An 18,829-nucleotide genomic window follows, 5' to 3' on the forward strand; every position below is an offset into this window, starting at 1 on the left:
TTTGTCATGTGGGCTTTTAAAATTTTAAATAAAAGGGATTAAAATAAAATCCCAGATAAATAAGCCAAAGGAAAATGGACACACCTATATGAGGAAAATATTAGCCTGATAGAGATGAATAAATGAACAATCTTTAGGTGACCAAAACACTGAAAACATTGAGGAGAACAAACACAAATTCTTTGGTTTCGTCATACACTAATAAATATCTCAAATTCCTTTCACCCCCATGGCTATAGAAACCAAGGAGCTGGGAGGGAGTGAGTGGTTTATAACTACCTGAGCTCCTCTGTGGTGGTCACCTTTCTGTGTCAGTGCTGCCACCTCAAACCCCTCTGTCCCACCTGAGCCCTGGGCTGCACAGAACTTCACCCAGGGCCCCCTGAGCCTTCTGCCTTAACCCTTGTAGGGTCTCTCCTCCTCTCCCACCACACAGGAGCTGCCTCCTTTAATGGCCTGGCTTTCCTTTTCTCCCTTGTAACCCATGGAAAGGTTCCAGGTCCCCCAGAAAGCCACCAGCAAGGCCATTACCTGGTGTGTGTCACTTCACAGCCCGTGTCAGATATGGCCCTGGACGTGGAGGGCGCAGCCTCCCGGGACGCTGCAGCTTTGCTTTCATTCTTGCCAGGCTTCTGGTGAACGAGCTGCCTGTGGCACTCAGCAGGGCCTGGGGCTCTGTCCCCCTTCTGGCCTTCAGCAGGAGCACTCTGGTTGCCTGCAGTATCTTGATGTACGAAGGGAAGACCATTGTGTTGATTCACAGCTTTGACATCGATGTCCTTTTGCTGTGGACAGCTCTTGGAGCTCTGTGTTTTGCCAGCACCTTCTGCCCCTTGCTGCTGGGCTGTCCTGTCTTTGAGCTGGGGTTTGGAGTCAGCTTTGTGGGCTACAGCACTGGAAATGGTCACCTTCTCACATGCTCCCTTGTTTTCATCCAGCTTTTTCACATTTTTTGTCTCTGAATAAAAGAATCCATTAATAAACTATCCTTGGCAAAAGTCATGGCGAAACAGAGGAGGAATAAAGCAACACACCTCTCAAAATAACCTGCAGAGTTACACTTGAAAAGATAGCATAAATCTCCCAGAAGGTTTAAAATCCTTACACCATCAGGCTGGAGATACTACTCATGCTCATGGCTTAAAACCAGAGATTCACCTGCTGGACTTGGATTCCTTAAAGCAAACAAAAAAGCTGCAAGGCTCAAGTTCATTGCATCTAAAACCTGAAATCACTTTGTGGGCAAATATAACAGGTAGTTTAAGGCACTGCAGATCCTGCAGGACCCTCTTGATCCACACCCCTCTCCCCAGTTAGGGGAGTAGGGACAAACCCAGCAGGACTGCAAGGGACACTGAGGCATGAGACAGAGCCTACTTGCAGTCTGCACAAAACATTCTCCATTAAAAGGTTCTCCATCACCTTCCCATGACAATGGCTGTGATTATTAACATTCAGCATGCCCAGATCACCAGCAAGCAAGGTTTGCTCACAACTCTGTGCAGCTTTTGGGTCAGAATTGTGACCATTTGCTTTGTTTTTGTCACTTCCAAAGCCATGAAGCTAAAAAGGGGACTGCCCATAAGGATTCAGTGACAATTTGTGAAGACAGCAGCATGACAGGGCCTGCTCAACATCACCTTCACCCCTGCTGCAGCTCCACAGGCATTGACAGTGGATGCAACAGGGCAGTGCCCTGACAGATGCACCCTAAATAGGAATCTGGCCCTGACACATCAGGGAAACTTGCTGATCAAAAAAAAGATATTCTAGTGTCAACACATCCCTTTTTCAGAGAGGGGGAAGAGGGAGGGCTGCTCCAGAGATATTAATGGAAAAGAACTTGTTGGGTTTGCTATGTATAGGGCCACTATCTTCACAGTATCTCCAAACAAGCTCTGCTCTCTGATTTCAGTTCACTGAAACCCAACTCAAAAAACCCCAGCTCTTCAGCTAAACAAAAGTGCTCCTTTTAATTTCTGTATCTTCTAGCTTTTTGTGGTGCTTGATCCTAGGGATAAATCATCTTGTGAAGGTGGTGAGAACAATTCCATTCTCCCAGTACTGAGGGGCAAAGTTACTCAGTTACATCTGAGTAATTCAGGTAGTGGGAAATAGCAGGCTATTAATTTCCAGTTTGTCTGCTGCACATTCTGGAGTCAAAGCTTGCAGCATGCCTGGAGTGATACATACCTTCCAGAGGCTTCTTGCTTTCAGTCTGGGTTCCTCTGCTACTAAGCACATGCTTAGGCTTTGCACCACTCTCCTCAGACTTATCCTTGGCCTAAAAATGACAGGGGAACACAGAAATTACAGTTACAGCCAAGAGTGTCTATTTCCCACGAGGTTCCTGCAGCTATGGAGGCATTCAGACTCTGAAAAAATGGAGAGTTACACCTCTTGTGAATTATTAGTCAGTGCTCTGTTTACTTCCTTCCTCCAGTCTCTCCCTGCCTTTGCAGGGAGAGACTTTTAAAACACCATAACAGATTTATACATTAGCTCACTGCTTTCCAAAATTTTCACTGTCAGGGTTTTTGCCTCCTGTCATCTACTCACACTGATTAAAAAGTATGACATATGAAACATGAGACAGTAGAAAAAGAAATGATGCTGTATTTCTGTTGCTTTTTGGCTGGTGACAGAATGAAAAGTAATGTTTCTGAATACATTTGTCAAAACATATTTGTCTCAAGGTACCCAAAAATTCCATTATTTGACCTGATAAGAGGTGGTACCAAAAAAGAACATCTAGCTTTAGATCAACTCTTGTGTATGCACTTGATATTTCACATGTCACCTTTACAATGATTAAAAACAGAAGCAGATTTTTATCTTTAAGCAGTGTTTTCCCCCCAATTAATTTGAGAGGAGGGATATTTTGTAACAGGACCACTAAAGACCTCAGACAGCAATACATGTGAAACCAAATTACAGCTGACTTCTGTGTAGCAAAAAGCAAAATTAGGGAAAGACATAATATTTCCTGTGGTTGACATACAGTTAAAAATCTAGTGATGATCTAGCCTCCTATCCTGATTTGTACAAGCAAATAAGCAACACAAAGTATTTCTGCAGGTAACTGATTACAGCTGCACATCAGCCCTTCACCTGTTAGTAAAAGCAGTTAAGGATTTCATGCACCAACCCTCAGACTGAACAGAGCCTCCCCACCTCCCATTCCAAAAAAACCAAAACACCCAAAGAGCAAAAGTAGGAAAAAATCATTACCCTTTTTATTACAGCTCTAAGCAAACCTGCAACAATGACCAGGGTGAACATTATTCTGGCACAATCCTACATGCAAAGAAAGCCTTCGGTAAGTGACAGTTTAATGCTGGTGCTTTTTTTTCTGGTTTTTAAGTAAGAAGTTAGAGGTTTGGAACCTAGGAAGCTCAATTCATAGCCTTTTGTTGACTCCAACCCCACAAAACTTCTTCCACAAGCATTCCCAAGGCATGCCTGGAATGTTGTCACAAACAGCTTCACCCAGAAATGCAAACAGGACCTCCCTACTCCCAGCCCAGCCCGATAAGCAGAGCCCTGGGACAAACAGCAAAGGCTGCAAAACAGGAACAATCAGGCAAGAAGTTATTTTTCTGTGCTCCCCCTGCAACTGTGCAGCTCTTTGGACAGGTCTGTGCTGCTGTCACAGAACAGGCTGCAAAATGCAGCCCCAAGTTAGCACATGGCTCAGCACAAGGTAATTTGTTCACCTGTGCTCTCTGCACAGTTCCCAGCCAGGTCACGTTCACCACAGCCTCACTAACTCGAGACAGTTCAGATATCACTCAGCAGTCTGGGATCAAAGGATGGACTTAAGGTTTTATAACTGACCTCATGCTCCAATTTCAAAAAGTGTTCATGACCAGAAACAAAGAAGGAGGAGAATGATGGTCATACTGCAAAACAGGAGTTTGCCATAGAGGTGCTCACCCACTACACCCTGACTGTTCTCCAGCCAAGGCACAGCTTGGAGCCTGGGACACAGACCTCCAGCCCCTCCCAGTCCACCAGGCTGTCACCAGCAGGTCATTCCACCTCAATCTGCACCTGACTAGCCACAAAATGAACCAAAGGACAGTATCTGTCTCCAGGCATTTTGTAGTGACTGTAATAACACAGCTTTACCCAAAACATCAGACTTGCCATTTCTCAAAAAACCTGTAGAACTGAAGCTGAAACTGCTGGAACTGAACTTTATCTCTATCCCGATTTAAGGTTGATAACTAATGCATGATTTATTGTTCTCAACACTAATGGAAGCACTTTATAAATTCTCCTGTCTCCTAACAGGCTGGCTCACTTATCAGCCTCTGGCACTTAAAAAGGGAGACCAGGAGAGCACTGAAAGCTTGGAAAGATACATTGCCATCAAACACTGCCCTGTTCTTCTAAAGGGTTAGATGTACTTCCTCATCAAAGGATTTTACAGCTTTGGTGAAAAATATTTTAATTAGATATCAATGGACATTGTCATTTGAGATAAATTCTCTTACTGTAATAACATCTCCACATACATGCAGATCTGGAATGAATAAACATATTCCAGCCCTCACAGTTTTCCTCTCTTTCATTCCCATGGTGGGGTAGAAGCCACAGTGAAAACTGGAAACTCCCATTACCTAGAACTAATTCCAGATGCCTGCAACTGTTAAAAAACAAGGCTGATCTATTTTCAAACACCGTATCAGCTAAGTACTGCTCTTGCCTGTTCCTCACCCACTGTCCTCAATAATTAAAAAATGCTTGGGAACTGATGTCTGGGAACTTGCAAACACAAGAACTACTTGATTGCAGGAGTGAATGATGTCAATGGAGCTGATGAAGTCACGGCTGCATCACAGAAATATAGCTAAAGACAACTAAGATCTCTAAGGATGTGTAAATCTGCACGGTAACATGACTACAAATCAGCACAGGTCTCAAGAGTGGGTGCTGTGTTCAGAATTTGTGAACGAACAAGGAAATAGAAGCTTGTCTCTAAAAACCCAAAAGCTTCTAGTATGTACTTTTCACTGGGGCCTCAATTCAGTCACTAATTTGGGTGACATTGCTGAGCTTTCAGCACTGGTAGAAGCTGAGTTTTCCTTTCCAGTAGCAATCTCCTGCTCACAGCCATTCCAGGACTGCCCAGCACCCTTCAGGAACCTCAGACACTGTTTTGAGCTCGCTCCCTGCCTTAAGAGCCTTGCAATTCAAAGGTCCCAGCAGTAACCTGTGCCAGCAGTACAGAAAGGAAAACTTGAATTAAACATCGTGCAAGAGATTGCCAGGAGAGCCTAAAGCCCCGCTATGTCATAAAGTGAAATGAAGAACAGTAAAACTAAACCAACCTCAAGAGGGATTTCCAGCAGGCTCCCCTTCTTCCAGGGCACAATGCCTTTGAGAATAAAATCCACTACTTTAGAATTTTTTAATACTTCTCCCACAAATGTAATAACTTTATCCAGGGTATCAACCCTTTTCTCTATCTTTGCCAGCCTCTCCTTATGCTTGGAGGCATCTAGCTGGGCAGCTTTCATCAAATTCAACACTTCTGAGCACATGCTCTGCACATCAGCCTGGGCAGCGCTGTCCGGTTCCTTCGGGCCTTCCTGCACTGCAGCTGTGCCACCAGGAGCTGCTTGGGACACTGTGAGCTTGTTAATGCCATTTCCTACAGCAGCAATGCCTCTGTCCACTTGCTGCAGTTTGCCTGTCAGGTCTTCTTGGAAATGCAGCAGTCTGTCCATCTTTTCATTCAAGAGATAGAGTTTTTTGTCCACCGTACTCAAACTGTTCACTTTTGGAGGCTGAAACTTGGTCAGGGCGTGTCCCTGCGCGAGGTCCAAGCTCCCCACAGACATTGTGTCCAGACAGCAGGAAGTCTGACAGATTAGGCTGCCTTTGCATTAATCATAAATTAGAAAATGAGGCTCTGAAAGTTCATTTTCTTCAGCTATTCCTACACCAGACAAGCTCACTTACTGGAGTCGCTAGAGCATATCGTGAGATAGCTACTGCACAAAAGATTTATTTCTGTGTTATCTATTTCTTACTGGGTGCTTTCAATGATGGAGGCAATTTGGCATCAGACTGTGTTTTCTTGTGCCTTCTTGACGTCACAAAACCATTTAAAATTCTTTCTCGAGTGGCTGTTGATAGGCAAGCATCTTAACAATGGCCAATGCCTGGGCAGGCCTCTGGAGGGAGGGCGATTGTTTTCATGACCAGTTTTAGTTCTGTGATAATGAAAAGGTGCTAGAGCATTTCCCTTCATTAAACAGAAGAAAAAATAAAAGTGAACTGGCCGGCCTTGTGCTGAAGCTTGGAAGAATTCAGCTCTGTAGCACGGATGCAGAACGCCCAGCATAGACACAGGGTGCTCTTTCAGCTGGCTGGCACTTGAATTTAAAAATAGAGTACAATGACAATGACCTGAAATACATATCTAGCACCAGCATGTCTTTGTCAACTGAAACTTCTAAAATTAAATCTTTCTCCCAGGTTATAAAAATGAACCAAGAAAAAGAAATCATAACGAAGGCACAGCAGAATTAGTCTAACTATTGGCAATTAAATTATTAAATCATAAATCTTAAAGGATTTGTTATTGATTTGCTTTTCACTTCTGAATCACAGCATATTTACTGTACAAATTACAGTCACTAGAGAACAGAAAAAGTCACTTCACACTGCACAGGCTCCACTGCCACAGCTCTGAATGCTTTAGAAACATTAATGAATGTATCCTTACAGCAGCACACAGAAGGGGAGTCAGCTCTCTGCCACAGAGGATGAACTGTGGCATCAAGAGAGAGCAGTTTGTCCCATGCCAGATGTGACCCTGTCACACGACTGTGTCTGGCTCTCCTGGGTCCCTCTGCACTGCTGAGTGCTGAGCAGGAAGGGAAACAATGGAACCACAACAAAGCCTTTGGGATCCCCAGCACCCCTCTGCCTCCAGTCCCTTCCTCATTTCTTGTAAAGTGTACATGGAAAGAAAATGTCACTCTTAAAAGTGAATTTCCTGTATGACACAGAACATTCTAGACATTAAAACCCTTCCCCCACAGAGTAGTAGCAGCATTAAAATTCCCCTCTCAAGACAATATTGGATCCTTGCCACTTCTGTAAGATGAGAATTTTTATTTACACTTTAAAAGAAGTGTTACATCTACCAAGGCCATCATGTAATTATAGCCAACCTGGTGTTTCTGTGACATTTAGAGGCAAATAACCACCTTTACCAAACACAGCCAAAGCTGTGAGCCTTGGACTGTTCATCACCTTCACAGAAGAGTTTGAATACCAAGCAATGACTTGAGAAGAAAACCTGGCACTTTGTGCCATGTCACTTCTTCTAAACAAAAAGGTATTTTAAAGTCACTAGGGTTTTCCCAGTGGTCTGGAATAGAATGGTGTAAGTTTTGTGATATCACATACAACACAGTAAAATATTCAGCTCTGTCTTGAAGGTTTAGGACATGGGCAATAAATGCCTTGCAACGCTACTACTGCAGTTAAAGAATCAAGAGCTTTTAGCCAAATGCCTCCAAAGAATTAATTCTTTCAAAGCCACAAACATGCTTGATGACAAAGATAAAAACAACCAAAATAACTCACTAAACAAGAGTACCTGTTGAATGTTGTCCTGTTAGGAACAAGAACAAAGGGAGTGAGAGTGTTGTATTTAAAGTCAGACAACTCAGAGGAGATACTTCAACAAGGAAGCTTAGCCACAGAAAGTCATCCCCAGCTGCACTCACAGAACTCAAGTTGCCACCAAGAGTGTGTTATTCCAGGCACAGCACAGGGCCAGGAAACAATGCAGGTACAACCAGGAACACAACTGGCTGTGCTTGGGGGCAAACAGGAGTCCTGCAAAACCTTGAGCTGCTCTCAGTTACTTAACAACTGAGAGCAAAAAGCATGATTGCTGCCCAGTTGTTATTATCTAGTGTTATTATTCCTGTAACTGCTGATTTCATCCTCCTCACTTACTGTGGTAAATGCTTTGTAAAGCAAAAAGTGAGGCTTCAAAAAAAAAAAAAAATCCCATCCCTTTCTCCTCTGGATTCAGCCACATGCACTGTGTATTCCAGCCACATGGAACAGATTTCACCACCCAACTGCTCATACAGTGCACTGAGAGATGTTTGAAAGAATGCTCTATGGAGAATTTTTGCTAAAAATATGCAGCAAACATTCCTTGCTAGTGTTGTCTGAGGAACAGTGAAGATACAGCCATAACTGCCTCCTACTCTGATACAGATGTTTAACCTATTATACTGCTTACATCAAACTGGGTCACCATAAGCAGCTGCAAAATTACAGATGGGATGAAGGACAGAGAAGGAAACCTCATTTGGACCAAAGTAAAAAGTTTTAAACATCTGTCACAAAGTTAAGGTCAACTGTTCTTTATTCTTTTCATTTTCTCCTCTACTCTCTCTCCTTTTGCACTGCTGGCAAACACACAACCAGAAAAAAATGGCTCTGGCAAGTCTAAGAGTTTGTCTTGCCTTCAGGATGATAATATGCTCAAATACTGGCAAAACCCCTTGTATTCCTTTTGCTTTGAATTACAAAAGCAGGCAATTGTTGTTCAGAACATTGATTCAGTGCCCAGTGTTCAGATCTTGCTTGAGCAGCCTGCAGAGAGTATTTATTTCCATTGCTAGTCCCAAGCCTTTCAATAGTTACCAAAAATAAGGGAAAAATCCTAAAATGCCTGACACCACAAAAAACATTGTTACAAGTGCCACAGCCTATCAAAGTCACTTTTGCTTTGTGAAGAGCTGTTGCTTACAAGGACATTTTGCACTTAGATACCACAACACAGGGTGCTTCATCTTCAGCCCCCAAATTTACAGAGTGCTGTGTGAACAACAAATGCCAGAGAGCACAGTTATGTTCAGTCACTGCCCAAACTGGTGACCCACAAACTCCATCATTGTCTGGGTGTAACCTGAACAAAGTTTCTGATGACAATTGGTCTCCTGTGGGTTCCTGCTCATTTCTTCCAGGTAATAAAAAATGAGCATTGGGATCTGGAGTGTGCAGGCAACTGCCTTGATTCCATTGTCTGCTGGACTGAAATGAACTTTTCTGATCCCTTTAAAACACCTCCAAGGTATCAGGTATCTCAGGAAGGCAGAGAAAAGAACACACATGCTGGAGAAACACAACTACAAGTGACCTTGAAGCAATGGTGCCACAGAGATTTCTATTCTCAAGGGGGAGAAGAGTTTATTCCTCTTTGGCTCACACCTCTCACACACATTCCCAGCTGGGAGAGAGATGTCACGAAACAAGAGAAAAATTCAGATTCAACACAGAAAACCTATCATATGGCAGTTTAGTTACAATTCCTCCTTGCTAGGTCTGATCCAAAGGAATAAAAAATCCTCAAAGATGAAGTGAATAGAAAACAAAATCTTAAAAAAAAAATCTACACCATGTACTGAAGTGACAGCAGAGACTGATACCCCAAATGAGAAATGTCACAGAGGTTAAAACCAGCTGCTCAAACAGATCATCTCATTAGATTGTTGCATTGCTTCCAACAACATTGTAAAACTGGAGATGGCTGATAATACATAAGAAAGTGAAAAAATAACTTTTTATATGGCCTATAAAAAGCCAAAGGTTAATACAGAACTTAAAGGCTTTGGGAAAAGTTTGCAGTGCAATAGAGTTCCAAGGAGATGGAAAATGCAATGTGGCAAAAAATCAGGAGATTACAAAAGGGAAAACCAAAGCAAATAAGCTCAAAGCAGTCTGGCTACATCTGATAAACACTGCTCAAGCAAGAAAAAAAGTAAATTTTTTTACAAATATCTTTTACATATTTAGAAACCAGATGTCAGCTTTTTCAAGTTGTAATGAAAATCTACTTAATCTACATCTAATTGCTGCAGCTCATTAACATACATTTCCCACTTTTCTCTCCAGCAAATGAAAGGGTAACTGAACCTTTTTAGGGTAAATTTTTGAAATACTAAACCTAGTTTCTCATGAACAGCACAAAAGGTAAATTTATTATATCCACAGGGTAATGCTGCAGCAACAGACCAAATCTAGTAACAGCAAACACAAAGGAGGCAGTGGCTCTAATTCAGAGGAGTAACTTCCAAAGGCAAGATATGCCCATCAGCCTGGATAAATCCACCCAGCCCATGGCTGGCTTTCCTGCTGGGACCAGGGGAAAGTCCAGATCCTCACCCTGGGAACTGGACCACAGCTGCTTTAGAAGGCCAAGAACTCCACATTTAATGCATCACTCATGCCCTGTTGGTTAAATCCACCTGCCCACTAAAAAGATCTGTGGAACACTGTTGGTATCCCCAGGTGACCCTGGCAAGAACAACTCAATATTGCCTCTGTCACAACATGGCTCTGGTGCAGGTACTCCCAACAATCACCATGGAAATTTGGGGTTTCTAGTATTGAATGAGAGAAAACTGCTAGCACAGTCAATTAGGAAATACCCTTGCAAGTCCTGCCTTCCTTCCCCACTTCCATTTCATTATTTTCCAGACAACTGAATCTAAGGATGTCTGCAGGCAGCAGCAGAGCCAGGGATAGGTTACTGAACCTGATACCATGTGCACTATTGTAATGCATCTCAGCCAGGCAGCTGACAGCAGAGCTGAACAGATCAATTATGACATTTCATTTACATCAAAGTGATGAGATTTCTAGATAACACTGTTTACCATGTGCCCACAGTCCTTCCACCAGGTTACTCAGCCTCTCAGGATGCCAACTGGCACCTGCTGTCTATGCACATTCACTCACTTGACCCCAGAGCTCATTCCTCACCACCAAGTCTGTTACTCACAGAAACTACATTAGAAAGCTCATTACTTGAAATTTTCATCCTTTCAATTTACTTTATTTTTAAGCAACTATGGAGCAGAAGAGTGGTAACTGAGAATGTTTCCTCAGTGTGATGGTAAGGATTCACCCTCCCACTCCTCCACACCCTCCAACAAAGACCTCTCCCCTGGAAACTGAACAAAGTTGTCATGTTGTTCCTGCTTCCCCTGAATTTCAGTGGTTTTATATCTAATGCAGTCAGTTCCTCATAAAGCCTGCAGACTTTAAGGGTCAGCCACAAAAGCTTCCCTCAGAGTCAAGAAGCCTCTTACTTACTGGATGCTCTCTCAGTACCACTGGGAGCTCAGCAGAGAGCCCTGAGGCCCACCTGACACCTGCCAAAGCAAAAACTGTCAATGCAGTTTGCTCAGGTACAAGAAATTCTGTGTCACTGGGATTGCCACAACAGGAGAGTGACCCTGGCTGTGCAATAATGCCAACAGGAATAAAACCAGTAAAGGCAAACTCTCCTCACTGAAGTGATGAGATAGGGCTCTCAGGATACACACACAGGGAACAGATCTGTTGCATAAGAAAGGGTTATTTCTAGACAGTCAACTTTTTGAAAAACAAACTTACATAATACAGAGTTGCTGCTCCAAAACACATTAAAACCAGTACAATTGTTCTTGCTGACTTGAAATTTGACTGGCTTCAAATCAAATCCCTCAGAAAAGCCTCTACTTTGCCAGCAACATGCTTTTGTTTGAGAAGATGAAATCCCCTAACTGCACTTTCTGCACTTCTGCTCTCTTCTTACTTCAGAAGATCTTTTTAGATTCAAGTCTGAAAAGATATAACAAAAATGCACTCTCAGAGCTGTACTTGTTAATTTGTTACCATCATTTCCAACTCCACCTTTCACCCCACCATGACTGACAATTGTCAGAACACATGATACTATTTTCTTTGCTTCTCCACTTACATTCACAAGGTTGAAATGCAAGAACTCTCCTCCAGCCCCCTTCCTGGATACTGACTGAGGTATGACCACCTCAGCACAATTTTACATTGCAGTGGTTTAGGTCTGTGACAGGTAAAACACACAAGCACCTCAAATCATGCTGGACTGCACTGGAATTAAGAGACAGAAGTGTTCACAGGCAGCCTTGCAAGAAGCAGCCTCCAAAACCATCCAACTGGACTCCAGCATCCCTTGGTACTGCCACACACCCTTGGAACTCCTCCCAGTGGAGTTTACAGTTCCTGCCATCATGTCAGGTCTGTGCAAGCTGGGGTCTCAGTCCCTGATTTTTTCTCTCACCCACCTTCCCACCTGACAGCTCCCAGCTGTGGCACAACAAACACCAAGCACTGCATTCACTGCTGCTTGCTAATAATGCTCTTTGCAGGAATTTAACAGTAGGAGATTTTTTAAGTAAAAACTCTTTGATATTGCTATTCTTCACTAAAACCCAAAACACCATGTTAACAAAATTTTAGATCAAGTAAATACTTATCTGTCCTATAATGAAGTCTGTTATGTGCTATATTCACCTGCTGATTTAGATCTCTGGTATTTTGCTTTGACATCATTCACAAATACAGGAATAACCATCACTTCAGGCTTAATAACCAACAGTCTCAACACAAACTGCTTTGAAAAAGATTGAGAATGTACAAAAAGTGGTGGTTTTGCAAACTCTTCTCAGTAATCAAAGCTCACATAGAAGCCCCTTGCTGTCCTTGAGGTGAATGTTTCAATGTTTGGCAAAAAGCAGAGAAATTGCTGCATCCATCTCAGCTGTGAAAAACATCTCCAGCTAATATAATGGTTTTTATCAGGTTGGAAGAAGTATACAGGAAACAAACAAAAGAATGTAACCTACAGAAAAGCTTCCCTAAAGGAACATTATACCACATGCCAGTGGAATTGCAGAAGGCAATTAACAACAAGGAATGAGAAGACAATTTTTAAAGTTTATCTCTCTGAAGCAGATAGCTTAAGAACAGTTGGGTGTGAATGAGAAGCCTGGAATGAGGGCTTCAGTGGTATGATTGAGCACAGAGATCCATCTTCCCATCTGGAGTTAGTATCTCAGCACAAGTATCTAGTAAGAGCAGAAATCCAGAGTACATTTGGTACAGCCATTTCCACTCCCAAAACAGCAAATACCCTCCAGTGCTTCCCTGCAGGGCTTCTATCAGGACTCAGGAAGTTTTGCTTCTGAACCTCCTTGCTATCTTAAATCAGCAGTCAACAGACACCAGAACATTCATTTTCCTCAACCACACAGACATTTCTCTGCACTCACAGGAGGCTCCTGAATTAAAACAAATAAATCATTGATTTTGGAATTCTGCTGTTAGATCAGTGACAAATTAATCTCCAGCTGCATTGCAGAGACAGCTGTAGTGTAAACAGACACACTGATTATCAGTGCTGGACTACAAAAACAGCCCAAAGGCCTGGCACCACAGAGGCAAAATCACTCAGAGGAAAGCAAGCAATAACAGTGCTGATAAAAGATCCAGGATATAAATGGTCTGGATTTCATATTAGCTGATACCAGGAGTATTTGCCACCAATGGGCAGTAGGGCAGTGCCAGCTAGAAATCCAGTAACAGTGCATCAAGACCTTTTCAGTGCAAGAAATTAGGAGAGGAGTTAAAACATGAGGCTGGATGCTGAAAAATACCGCTGTCATGTTCTGCAGAGGTAAGCAAATTACAGCTGGCAAGAGTCCCTACATAATATCCCTGAAAATGCTGAAATACAGGGGTCTCATGCTCTTGTTCCACCACAAAAGGAGAAACAGAAAAATTTTGATAAAATTTGTGTAAACTAAATCAATCCAGTGAAAAGTGGATTCTGCACTGACCATAAAACAGATAAAAGTGCCCCAAAACAAGCTCAGTGTCCCACAGCAATGACTGGCAGCTTCCTACCTGCCTTGCCAAGACAGGCCATCCCTCCTGGCCAAAGTGACAACTGCCTCACACAGTGGGGTGACCCACAGACATTTGGTAGCTTGTGACAATGTGTTCTGGCCCTAAACCTGATAATTCTGCATAAAGAACAAGAAACAAGAAGGTCAGTCAGTTATCAAATCTGTGGCAATTTTCTATTTTCTTTTTATAGCAAGACAGGTCAAGGGAGATGCAAACCAAGCTGTGCTGATTCCTAAAGGGGTGCTGAGAATTAACCAGAACCCTGAAGCTTCCCCCACTTCCTGGGGACTTCAGCTGAAACTGGGAACAGGAACCCACCAAGAAAACATCCAGAACAGAGTTATTGATAGAAAAAGGCATTTCTTTTCAACTCTGCCCAGCCCCAGACCATATCAGTGACCATGCAATGGCAGTGCTGGAAGGAATCAGGTCTCTGAAGGGAAGCATTCAGCACCTGAAATCAGAAATATGCCTAAGGTAGGTGAGCAGAAAGCACATGGGCTGCTCAAGCCTGAACAACAAAACAAGGACACCAATGAGAGAGTGAAAGGTGAGCACAAATATAGAAGACAACAGCAGGACGACCTGTTAGCTCCTGCTATCTCAATTCAGCCATGGAGAAGGTGAAAACAAACCTGGTTTGTAATGTCACAGACTATATATAGTTTACTACTTTAGTTTCTGGGATATGAACTGTCTGAAAGGATACTCAATAGAATATATTTAGACTGCAGACCACTATGGTGCAAAATTGAAATTGGAGCACATGATATCTTCCTCTTGAGCCCCCACAAAGCCTGGGGAGACAGTGTTAACAATTGAGATGCTCAGAAATTTGTCAATCATGTATTTTTCTGAAAATCCCAATCCTTCAGAATGGTTTACCAATTCCATTCATTTCTTTCAGTCTGTCTGCCTCTGTGAGCTCTCCACAGCAGTGTGCACACAGCCTGCCAAGAATCAGGAGGGCTGTTTGGGCCCTCCAGTACATGGACTGTCCAGAGCCTGCATCCCAGAGCTGCCCTGCTGGGGAGAGAGAAGAGTGACTCCCAGGTGAGCAGGAGCCTGAACTGCAGGTGCCAAGGCCTGATCTCCATCTGCAGCTCTGCAGTCCCAGCACCAACTCACAAAACAGGAGACAACTGCTTAAAGAAATTAAAGGTAATTGTTGTGCAGTGCAAGAACAGGAAGCTCAGGATGTGAACCAACAGCATCTGAAGAGTTCCAAGTAACTCTACACAGGACTCAGAAAAATATCTCTGAGCAGCAAAAGCAGTAAGATGTTAGCCCTCCAGAAAAACCCCACAGAGTGAGACACCTACCCCCAATCACAAACATGAATGAGCATCAAGATTAACTTATGGGAATTACTAGGTGACTTCAAATATCTCATTAAGTAGCTGTGTCCTAAAAGAGGATAAAAAATAAATCAGGTCCAGCAAATCAGAAGAAAGACAGCAGCAGCACTAAGGTTAAAAGGATTGATCTAGGTGAACATCAAAGCTGTTCAGCTCCAGAAAGCAAAAGCCTGAAGGAAGTACAGGTGCCTTGATCTTCAGGCACACATTAGAACACTCCTGTCACTGCCTCTCCTATGAGTCCAATTAATTTCAGAGAAAAAATGCCTCACCTTATTACTTGAGCACCAGCTCCCCCCTCCACTGAACCTCTGAGCAATAACAGATTTCCAATCAATCTGTAAGAACAGGCAGGGCACTGTTGCAGAGCTGCCTGGGGTTAGAGTCCTTCCACAAGAGCCCAGCCAGCCGAGCCAGCCCTGGTTTGAGAGCAGCAGGCACAGCACAGTACCCCAGGTACTGCACAGGAGGCTCCAGCCCACAAACACACAAACAACAGATTCCCCCTGCAACCACTGACCTCTGAACTTACACACACCCACCAGATCCTGCTGGGACAGGCTCAAACCTGACCTGCAGGCTGACACTGGGAAAAGAGAGCTCTCCCTAGGGTTAACATTAAACTTACACATTAGAGCAGTTCTCACCAGCTTTACTAAGAATTGCACATGTGGTCCAAGACTATTCATCCTTATGTGTTCTCTGCCAGTCCCAGCCTCCAAAAGCATCCTTCCCTTTGCAATGCTCCCTGAATTTGAGTACTAGCTTTGTGAACAAAACAAAGGATGATTTTCCAAGAGATAAACATAATGAGTTTGGTAAACTGGCCAGAATGATGTAATCCAATGCGAGACATCCAAAACAAAGTTGGTTTTGACTGTTAGTGCACTGAGGACAAGGAAAACCAATAAATCAAAATAAAGCTAAGATAACATTTACCTGTGGACCTCAATGTGTTTCCAGAAGAGAAGCACCATTATCACTAATTTCACAGAAAAGGAAATTGAAGTAATGAATATGAAAGAATTATTCAGTCACCCAACAGATCAATTACAGAGAAACAAGATATTCTGAATCTCATTACAGTCTTCATTGCAAAACACTAACTCTGATCTGCACAGAGCCAAGCCACAGAATGCCATGGAGACAGATAACTGCAGTACTGACTTATTTGCCCCAAGACGTGACTAGTCAAAAAAAACCTAGCTCTTTTGTTTTTATGGTTCTAGGGCCACCTTCTGTAGTCCTGAAAATATCTTTCATTTGCACTCCTTCAGAAAAAAAGCAAGAGAAAATCTCACATATTTCAGGCTGTTTATTACCTTTAACAAAAAGCTGAAAATGAACAATTTAAACACATCATTACCTCTTCAACAAGAACAACAGATGAGCAGCATATTCAAATGAACAGACCAAAACATTTTTCTGCTACATTGCCATAAATAGACAACAAAACATGCAGTCACTAGGATATGAAATGTGTCTGGTCAACTGAGCCTGTTTCTTATGTAATATATGATTTAAAAAAAATCATCATACTCTTGCCTATTAAATCCATTACATGTTGTTACATTAGAGGAATTTAAAGCTTTGGAACAATATACTAATTATTTAAATTAGTAAAAATTTTGTCCGTTCTTCAACTGAGCCAGAATTCAGTTTATTGCTGTTGATTTAGTTCATTTATTCCATTGGCTCTTTAAAAAACAAAGATGATTATGAATACAGGCTGTTAAAGAAAAGCCATTACAGCTATTGTTGAACAAAATACATGAGGAAATCCTTTCTTCAAAATTTTGAAAGAGAACAGTTTCAAAAAACCCACAATAATCTGATCCATTCCAATTAAAATGCAACTCCTACAATTATTATTTTTTTAATTTCTTGAACATTATTGTAGGCCCATGGGATTCTTTTTAAAATTGCTTAAGTACATTTTCTGCTACTACTCTTTTCAGCAGCTCAAAAAGTAGGTAAATGCAAACATGCTGCTGAAAACAAATACTTTTCCTAGACTTTCTGCCACGGTAGCAACTGAAACTGAAGCTCACAGGCAGCTTGAAGCACAGTGGGTTTTAATGGGTAGCTTACAAAGGTAGAAAAGCAGATTCCCATCCTCCCTTCACCAGTGGTGTCTCCACAGCTCTGTGCTCACAGGGTCTGTGCTCTGTCCATCAGGGCTCCAGCTCTGGGGAGAGCTCTCTTCTGCTTTGCTCCTCAGACCTGTGCACTGTGGGGTTCTGATCTCACAGCTTTCCAGGATGACCCCAGAGCACCCTCTGAGGCACTGAGTGCCACCACTCAAGGTGATTGCACTGCTTCCACCACAGGTCAGATGGGCTCATGCAGAACTTGGCTGCTCATGAAATCACCTCAGGGTCATCCTGCCCAACAGAGTCACTGTATAAAACTCACAGACCTATGGCAAGCAAAGCAAAAAGCACTAACAACCAACCTCCACATAATCTCAATGTCAGTGTGCCATCCTATACAACAAATATTCCAGTCAGAACAAAAGTTTGAATGTGCCAAGGCTCCCATGAACAGTAAATTTATTTACAAAGGCAAAGCTCGCAGTCATCATTTCAGAAACACCTCCTTGAGGCTGGCAGGTGTTTTGCAAGCCAACAGGCTGCACAAGCTGGCCAAGAATGTCAAACACACACAGCATGTTACAAAAGGCACAGAAACCAATTCTGCGCCATCCAGAAAGTTTTCAGTTTCAAACCAGGCTCACAATAAAGCACTAAGGAGTCCCTTACCGTAAATCTCTTTATGTAATCTGAAACACAAAATCCTCCCACGCTCAAACGCAGGGATCTGTGCAGGGCAGATTCTTGATACAAAGTCCCCATTCTGTTTGTCTTGTCTGGTGGTCACCCTGGTAGCCTGCAGCCTTTCACTGAATAAAGCTGCACAGCCTCCCTGGATCTTGCTAGAATTCTGCCTGTGTGATAAACCAGGCATTTCATCTTATCTGACACTACACCAGGCATTTCAGTCATTTCACTGCCTTATCACAGTACTAAGTTCTATCCATATCCCAGCAGTTCACTTCCTGAATCACTGATAACAGATACTCCAGGGCACAGAAACAATACAAGATGACAGCCAGACCTCTGGAGCCACTGAGCAGTCCCTTCTCTGCATTTCTTTGTTCCTTCACTTATTTTAATCCAATTTTACGTTGCTCTAGCTGTAACTTAAGGACAGCATGTTGGCTTCAGCCAAGCAGTGACAAGACTTTAATTTATCTAAGTGCTATTCTATTTTTCAGTGACACTGATAACTGCTGCAGGATATTGCCTTCAACACAACACAAATCTAACACATGTGGGAATTTCTTGCATGCTCAATTTCTTAAGCACAGGAATAGAGGGAAAAATGAATGGACTCAAAATGACCATTCAGAAGGGCTCATCCTCCATCAGAATTCATACATCTATTATGTCTTAAGCACTGTTTCTACATCTGATGCTATGCACACAGAGCCATTCCCTTCAGTCTCTAAACGCCTCACTTACTTGCACAAGTGTACATTGCCATGAAGTCCATGTAGGCATATCTGTGAACCCCCTAGATCTAAGATCTTTTATTTCTACCTACACAGTTTAATATGCAGCCACAATGCACCCAAATGATGTTCCTCATGCATTTGATTCTCAGCCAATAAATTCCTTTTTATTTTGCCCTGTGTAAGATATGCTTTTTTT

The 18,829-nt window shown here is 42.6% G+C and overlaps 1 protein-coding gene across 3 annotated transcripts in view; it reads right to left on the reverse strand.

The window, feature by feature from the left end:
* Nucleotides 1-18,001, reverse strand: part of MYLK3 (myosin light chain kinase 3) — a 32,383-nt gene extending 14,382 nt beyond the window's left edge. Inside the window, exons 1-4 of one of the 3 annotated variants that reach the window (XM_058813477.1) lie at nt 5,337-5,849; nt 3,232-3,297; nt 2,194-2,284; nt 532-958 (exon numbers count right to left, since the gene is read on the reverse strand). In XM_058813477.1, coding sequence (XP_058669460.1) covers nt 532-958; nt 2,194-2,284; nt 3,232-3,297; nt 5,337-5,849 — 1,097 coding nt within the window. Of the gene's footprint in view, nt 1-531; nt 959-2,193; nt 2,285-3,231; nt 3,298-5,336; nt 5,850-17,878 lie in introns of those variants that run through there. The other 2 variants (XM_058813479.1, XM_058813478.1) reach the window with 2 other exon arrangements.
* Nucleotides 18,002-18,829: the final 828 nt, after the last annotated feature.

The sequence above is a fragment of the Ammospiza caudacuta genome, chromosome 13 (assembly GCF_027887145.1).
Source record: "Ammospiza caudacuta isolate bAmmCau1 chromosome 13, bAmmCau1.pri, whole genome shotgun sequence".
Lineage (NCBI taxonomy): Eukaryota > Metazoa > Chordata > Aves > Passeriformes > Passerellidae > Ammospiza > Ammospiza caudacuta.